The sequence below is a fragment of the Ophidiomyces ophidiicola genome (assembly GCF_022830035.1).
Source record: "Ophidiomyces ophidiicola strain CBS 122913 chromosome Unknown scaffold_94, whole genome shotgun sequence".
Lineage (NCBI taxonomy): Eukaryota > Fungi > Ascomycota > Eurotiomycetes > Onygenales > Onygenaceae > Ophidiomyces > Ophidiomyces ophidiicola.
This window is the reverse complement of record NW_026054734.1, coordinates 1-7,633: the sequence shown is the minus strand read 5'-3', so window position 1 is coordinate 7,633 and position 7,633 is coordinate 1. Positions and strand designations below refer to the sequence as shown.

The 7,633-nt window shown below is 37.4% G+C and overlaps 3 protein-coding genes across 3 annotated transcripts; 1 reads left to right on the top strand and 2 right to left on the bottom strand.

Moving 5' to 3' along the window:
* Positions 1-3,244: 3,244 nt before the first annotated feature.
* On the bottom strand, positions 3,245-4,499 carry MRM2 (2' O-ribose methyltransferase; the record flags this gene model as incomplete). Its single annotated transcript, XM_049255942.1, has 6 exons — positions 3,245-3,286; positions 3,338-3,499; positions 3,554-4,000; positions 4,057-4,083; positions 4,137-4,187; positions 4,248-4,499. The coding sequence occupies 6 exons, from the start codon at positions 4,497-4,499 to the stop codon at positions 3,245-3,247; spliced, it is 981 nt and encodes a 326-aa protein (XP_049105085.1).
* Positions 4,500-4,774: 275 nt separating this feature from the next.
* On the top strand, positions 4,775-5,743 carry ATP10 (Mitochondrial ATPase complex subunit atp10; the record flags this gene model as incomplete). The annotated part of the gene is made up of 2 exons (XM_049255941.1): positions 4,775-5,064; positions 5,131-5,743. 2 exons carry the CDS (start codon positions 4,775-4,777, stop codon positions 5,741-5,743), a joined length of 903 nt encoding a protein of 300 aa, XP_049105084.1.
* A 270-nt stretch (positions 5,744-6,013) lies between these two features.
* Positions 6,014-6,808, bottom strand: GOS1 (protein transport protein gos1; the record flags this gene model as incomplete). Its single annotated transcript, XM_049255940.1, has 2 exons — positions 6,014-6,691; positions 6,743-6,808. The coding sequence occupies 2 exons, from the start codon at positions 6,806-6,808 to the stop codon at positions 6,014-6,016; spliced, it is 744 nt and encodes a 247-aa protein (XP_049105083.1).
* Between the last annotated feature and the right edge of the window lie 825 nt (positions 6,809-7,633).

The following is a 7,633-nucleotide window of genomic DNA, read 5'->3' as shown; positions in this document are numbered from 1 at the left end:
GAAAAAGCCAAAGTTTTCAAAATTCCCTGAACAAAAATAGCAGTAATAGATGGCGCGTTCCTGAACTATTAGAGCAGTTTATTTTAAGGTTACTCTGGAACTGGGGGGAATGGTGCAAGATAACAAAGAAAAACTTGTGGAGCCAGATGAGTAGATGTACTTGAATAAGAGAACCCACTAATAATTTTTCAAGAGAATTGTCAAACTGAAAGTCTTTTTGATAGGGAAGACTTAAGTAAACCACTTGTAATCTCAGTTCAATATATCAACTAGCCTCACACTTCAAGAGTGTAACTTTAGTCTCTATATCTTATGTTGATCACAGAAAATGGATGACTTATGTGCTGTTTCTGTCTATCTGAGAAGTCAAGCTCAGGAAAAAATCTCTTCTTGTCTTTTCAAAGAGTGACAAGCAACTTTATCAGAATCTCAGAACCACTATCTAAGATTCAAAATAACTCAGTTCTTTTTCAATCTTCAATTACAATTCTAATTCTTCTTTGCAAGACACTAATGTATCTCAAGACAAAGTCAAATTCCAACTGCAGAAGAACTGGAAGAAATTGTTATGATATGCAAGTAAAAAGTCTTCTTCTTTGCTAGAAAATCAACAAGTCTAGTATGATTATTCTAACTATAAAGAGGCAATTTTAACCATCACTAGCTGATGGATGCAGGGATCAGTGACTGAAAGAGTCTATGTCTTTGGAACAAATAAGAAAGAGAGAAGAGTTCTTTTGTTTAAGTTGTGATTGAATTTATCTTTGCTGGCCTCAACTGGCAAATGGTTTTGACTTTTCAGAAGTGAAAATCAGGGCCAGAGAAAATTGATAGAATATCAGAGAGATGAAGAATTGATCAGAAAATCAGAAATATCAAATCAATTTTGAAGAGATCTTGTTTTGACTGAGTTGTGGTTGAATTTATCTTTGCTGACCCCAACTGGCCAATGGTTTTGACTTTTCAGAAGTGAAAATTGGGGCCAGAGAAAATTGATAGAATGGCAGAAAGATAGAGAATTGATCAGAGAATCAGAGATATCAAATCAATTTTGAAGAGATCTTGTTTTAACTGAGTTGTGGTTGAATTTATCTTTACTGACCCCAACTGGCAATTGATTTTGACTTTTTGGAAGTGAAAATCAGAGCCAGAGGAAATCAATAGAATATCAGAGAGATAGAGAATTGATCAGAGAATTAGAGATATGCAACTGAATTTAAAAAAATTTTGTTTTAACTGAGTTGTGATTAAATTTCTATGTTCTGCTGGAATTTTGGCTGTGTTCTGCAGTTGTGCCACTTTGATGAGATATAATAGAGTTTGGTGGAATAATTATATAAGTTTAGACTCCAATTCAGCTTTGGTGTTGCTGGTTAAGACTTAGTAAGCCAGGAACACAAAAATTTTTCACTGTGAAAGACTGATGGAGAGCCACCAAAACTGAGTGAATTCTTAATCAGTTTGAGAATGCAAGTATTTTCCTCTTGAGTATAGATTCTTTAACACAAAAGAAATCAATTTCCAACATTTCAGAGCTGTAGTGGAGATGGTTGTGTTGTGATGACCAGACAAAGTGTCTGAGTAGTCAAAACTGGCAATTCAGTCTTTGGTGTGAGATTTTCCATCCACCATAGTGAATTGCCAGGCAAAAATGGAGAGAATAACTAAATCAAACAAGAGCTTTCCAATGAATATATTTTCATTAAATTTGACTTAGAATTGATGGTGTTTCATATCAAGTGCTGTGATTGTATGGGAAGAGAATCTTTTGAAGACTGAGAATGCAAGAGTTTAATTCTTTTTGAACAAGAACATGATTTTCTTTCTGACATTCTTGTGCAAAAACTTTGGGAACTGATTTGTTAATCAGTTTAAGAACACAAATATTTTTCTCTTGAGTATAGATTCTTTGTCACAAATGCAATCAATTTCCAACATTTCAGAGCTGTAGTGAATGTGATTGTGCTGTGATGATCAGACAAAGTGTCTGAGTAGTCAAAACTGATAACTCAGTCTTTGATGTGAGATTTCCCACCCACCACAGTGAATTGCTGGGCAAAAATGGAGCAATAACTAAGTGAAACAAGAGCTTTTCAATGAATATATTTTGGGTAAATTTGACTTAGAATTGATGGTGTTTCATATCAAGTGCTGTGGTTTTTTTTGTCTATGATCATGTCTTTGATCATTGTTTTTGTAACTTAGTTAAATTCTGCAAGACAGCTTGCAGATAGTCTTCATAGTCTCAGACTGCACAAGACTATAATGAATAATAATAATAATAATAATCATAATAATAACTAGAATTGTGACTAACTATCAAATTCTGAGAAGAAATTGAAATCAACTGAGTTGAGTTTGACTTTTAGTCTTGTCTCATTGGAATTTCAAAAGTGAGTCTAGTCTAGTAATATGCAAAGATCAAATTATTAGTTCATTTTAGTGCTTTTCAAATTAATCATACCAATTTCTTTGATCTACTTCTTTCCTACTTACTGTAACTAATAGCTTAATTAATTTTACTACACAGATTTTGCAGATGTGGGTAGCAATAGTAGTAATTTTGTACAAAGTGGTTGACTGGTTGTTGGGTGAAATTATGTATTTGGTGGGATATTGCATTAATATAGTAGCTAACCACTCCACTACAGCCATCAACATTATATATTTATATATCTAAAACAAGCAGAGCTTGTAAAGTAGGCTGCAGAATCTCTTTGAGATCTCAATGAGACAAGACTGAAAGTCAAATTCAATTCAGTTGATTTCAATCTCTTTTCAAAATATGAATAAAAGTTCCATTCTCTTCTCAGTTTTAAATTTTATATTTCAAGTCCCATTTCTAGATTTCTTTATCTCTAAAACAACTTTAATTTTTTTTCAAACTCTAGTTTGAAAGTGTATTTTTACACCAAAATATGACAAAATAGAAAAATTGACAAATCAAGTCAAAATGCATATATACATTGATTTTGATACTAAAAATAGTATAAAATAAGATTATTTTAAGTTTAGGGAAACTCTATTTCTAATTAAATAATTCCAATCTTTTTAAATTAAGTCCCATTTCCATCTCAATACTTGAAACTCAAGTCCCAGTCCCATCTCAGTTTGAACCATCAAGTCCCAGTCCCATCCCATTTTCCCATTAGTTCATTAGGGATGGGATCCCAGTTGGGAAATCCCTGTCCCTGCGGTGAGCCTATTGTAAAGTTGTATTATAGAATAATAATATTACAAATTTTTATTTTCTCTCTAGTCCAATGAAATACCCTTCTTTTGATTCCTATAAGTAACAGTCATTATTAAACTTTGTGGTGCTGGGTGGGGCTCGAACCTTTCGTGAAGATTCTGGTTTTTCTCGCTGCACTCTGTGAAAGAGAGATTTTAGTTTACTCTCAAGTTCCTGATCTTGATTGCCTTGATAAAATTTGCAAATGAAATGTCCACCTGGTTTCAAAACCTCAAAACTGAAATCTAGAGCAGCTCTACACAAATCCTGCAAGTTCATCAGTATATTTGGCAGCCTTCATTTAGGATTTACTGGGCATACCATGCTTCTGGCATGATCTCGAATAATGATGCCGCTGGTATTCATCATCCTATGATAAGGGTCACTAAGACTTCTTTTTGAAAATCCAGTAATTTGCTGCCAGGGAGCAGACATATCACTTAGGACCACATCAACAGCTTCATTTCCTTGTAAAACGTGAGGTGTGGAATTTGAAACACTTCTTTCACTCGCAGATCCACTTGCATCCCTCTCTCTATCGATATACCCGACCTCATTTTCTACTGTTCCCACATGGTTCGATGATATTTCAAATGTATGTTTCCGAGGTCTACCCCTGTTGGGATTTCGAAGAAACTCCCGCACATAAGTCTGGACTTGAGTAGAAAGAAAGTTGCCTTGAATGGTTGAAACGCCTTGAGGAGGTTGAGCGGGAATGATGTCGACCCCAAGCACTCGGCCACTCGGCCGAGTTAAGTCAACTGCAACCTGATCAGAATTAGCTGCCATCACTGACGCAGTATCGAGCAGGAACATTAACTTACTTGGGACCATGAGCCTGGAGCATAACCCTTAAAACCGTTTTGGTTAGTATAGTAACCATTCGCTTCATAAGAATTTATACCAAGTCCACAACAGTTTGCCCGGGTTTAAATATGCCATGTCGATTGTTAATCTAGTATAAAAAATATTATTAAAATGGGAATTATTTCTGCCGGGTTAGAAATGTGACTACCTGTAGCAGCTTGAACGCAGCACGACTTTTGAGACCTTCAATAATTGCCTGTTTCCTATAAATATCCCTGGATTGACGTGACTGCCATCGAGATGAAGATGCAAGCCTCACTGAAACAACCAAATGTGTGGTGCATTTAGATGGATTGGATCGTTGGATCACATATGCGGCTAAATTGTAGAGAACCATTTGCGTCCAGGTCAAAACATTATATCCAATGGTGGAGAGTATTCCCTGGGTTGCAAACTCCATGCACTGGAAGGTGGGTAAAATAACTAGTACATATGTACGGAGTACAGACGAAGTACCCATGACATTGCCAAGCTTCTAGCCTGTCCACGAGGTTCCGCCCATGGTTACTCCGTACACTAGTTAGTTATCCATCTGAGGGCCTGTCAGGTGATGCGTCTCCCAAATCTGATGGAAGCTCTGAGCAACTGAGGCAAATTACACATGTAGTTTGCTATTTGTCCCAGGTAATAACCAATGGCTGATTCTCATTATTTTTTCATAATTGCTGCGTCGTCATGTCTAAATACTATAAGCCCTCCCGGCAAACCGAAACGATACATTACAGAAGCCGCCTTTTCCTATCACGATTTCACCCTGCCCGTCGTTCTTCTACATTAGCAGGTGATTCACAAAAGCCTAGTAGCAATAGAAAGAAGGAATTTGTCCCTCAATCACTCCGCCATCCTTTGGGTTTGCCGCACCCGCCTTCTGCTGGCCAAAATACTGGCATCAATTCCCAAACCCTTCGCCAGCGCAAACATGATTTCCTAAGTCAAGACAAACATATGGAACGCAGAGCTCTACTGTACGTGGACAGGGCCATTGCTTTGTGCTTTGATTAGATCTAACATAAGGATTTTGGCCTGTTTAGTGTGAGGGAATTTTCAAAGCCTTACTTTGGCGATTGGACTAGAATGCGCTATCAGAAAGGCAAAACTTTTATATCGAATTCACACCTTTTTAAGGGCGACAAAGCGCTTTATTTTCCTAATCTTAAGGGTCGGACATTAGATCTTTCCAAACCCTTGCAGGATACTACACCTGTGCTGGCTGGGAAGATCTCCGTTGTCAGCATTTTCTCCAGCCTGTGGGCTGAGCGCCAAGCCGCGTCTTTCGTCGGCCTTCAGAAAAACCCAGCATTGCACCAGATGATTCAAGAATCAAATTTGATCGCGCAGCGAGTAGAGATTAATTCTGAGGACAATTGGCTTAAGGCATTCCTTGTGCGTTGTTTTATGGGGAGCATGCGGCGAAATGTCCCTCAGGAACAGCACAAACGGTACTTCCTTGTAACAAAGGGATTCACAAATTACATTAGAGATCAAATTGGATTCACGAATGGGAAAGTCGGGTACGTCTACCTTTTGGACGACATGTGCCGTATTAGATGGGCAGGAAGCAGTATCGCAACTTCCAGTGAGATAAAATCTTTGAATGACGGTCTTCGAAAATTAATAGAGGAAAAGAGACCAAGAGCAAGGTAATATTACAGCTAGAATTAGACTCCTTGACTGCATAGGATTCCGCTCTGTTGGTACTCGCTACCCCATTGTATATATAGGTATGGGTAGATTTTCAATAACTCCACGTATCATGCTAAAACATCTGAAGGATTTCTTGGACTGTATAGTTCAAGAAGGCGAGACATTCACTGGTCCCAAGAAGCTTCACCAAAGAGCACACTTCTTTATGTAATTTGTCCTAGACATTATTGCCAGTTTCTGGGAATGTATACAGTACTGTCAAGTGAGCAATCAGCGGTAATAAAGGAAAATCAGGAAACAAGCCCCTATGAAAATCCCCATTGTAAAGCTATCTCTTCTTCTTTTAGCCCCAATTCTGCTTATCAGCGAATTTACTCCAGGCACCTGGTTAGCAGCGGCCATTACTCTGTGACGAATGCTAGTCAGCGTCTCCCTTTGTAGAGTAAAGTTATCGTTGACAGCATAGGCTTGACTGAGAATACTATCCATTGCACTGTTACTATTATCAATACGACCTCTCTCTTCCAACATATAGTCTGCTTCAGCAATGCCGGAGTCTGACAAGTGATGGGCATTGATATCAGATCTAATGTTTGAAAGTAAATTTTGGCGGGCTCGAGATTCTGAAATACTATTTTGAAGCCGTCTTAGCTCTTGCTGATGGTCATGAAGAATTGCTCGGTGCCGAGCAAGATTGTTCCGCTTTAAAGCGGACGCAGGTAAGGAAGATTCAGAGTCGAGAAGGCGGGAAAGTTGCGAAATTAGAGATTGACGCTTGGCGTCACTGTCAGTAATCTCTCCTAAGCTTAGTTGACGGCCGGGTATATGCCATACAAGGTTCAAGAGCTCCTCAAGCTGCGTCTCAACACGCCGTTCTTCTGCGGATGGTGTCGTAGGGATTTCGGGTACGGACGCAAATTGGGAGAACACATGAAATAAGGACTCAGTCTATGCAATCAGTATAAGGAAATTTACAAATAAACAGATTTACTATCATACCTGGGCTTCGAGAGATCGCGCCTGCTGCCGTAATTGAGCCCATCCTATGCCACTCGAGGATGTCATGATCGAGTGTCTAGGAGGCCTGGAAACGCCGTGGAACAAACAAAAAAGAGTAGGATTGGCAGTTAGTTAGTTAGCCGTTGACATCCTTACGGCGATTTGGCAAAGGCAAAACTAAATTATACGTTTACGAAAAAGAGATCTAATGTGAAGAAAATAGAAAACGTATAGCTGTTCACTTCCATGTATGGATATAACTACTTCGTAGTAGTTAAAATAAGGTTACACGTCGTTGCCTATTGCGTACGGAGTACGGAGTAAGAGTACTAGGCCAAAGAATGCAGATCTATCAGACGACATAGGAGCATGTTATGGTCATGTGACCGAGCGTCTATACCATACTGGATCTTTTTGCTCCCATAACGTTACAGTAGTGGCAATGTTATCACTATAGTCACTCAGCACAATGTTGAAAAAATGATTATGTAATATTACCATTATTGATTGTCTCAATCTTAAGTTAATATTTTCAATCTTGACTTGTATGGAGTTAATTAAAGTTAACTTAACTAAAAAGAACAATGTATCAAGACTACAGTGTAAGAAAGAGTACTACATTGCACTTATAGTACCAAAGTAGTATTGCTCTATGTGCAGTAAGAGAAGAATTCATTTTGACTTTAAGTACTAGTGAGATTGAAACTATACTAACTATTAAAATACTAGATTCTAGAGCAGATCTAGTTTATAGTGAATACAATTATTATTATTATTATTATTATTATTATTATTATTATTATTATTATTATTATTATTATTATTATTATTATTATTATTATTATTATTATTATTATTATTATTATTATTATTATTATTATTATTATTATT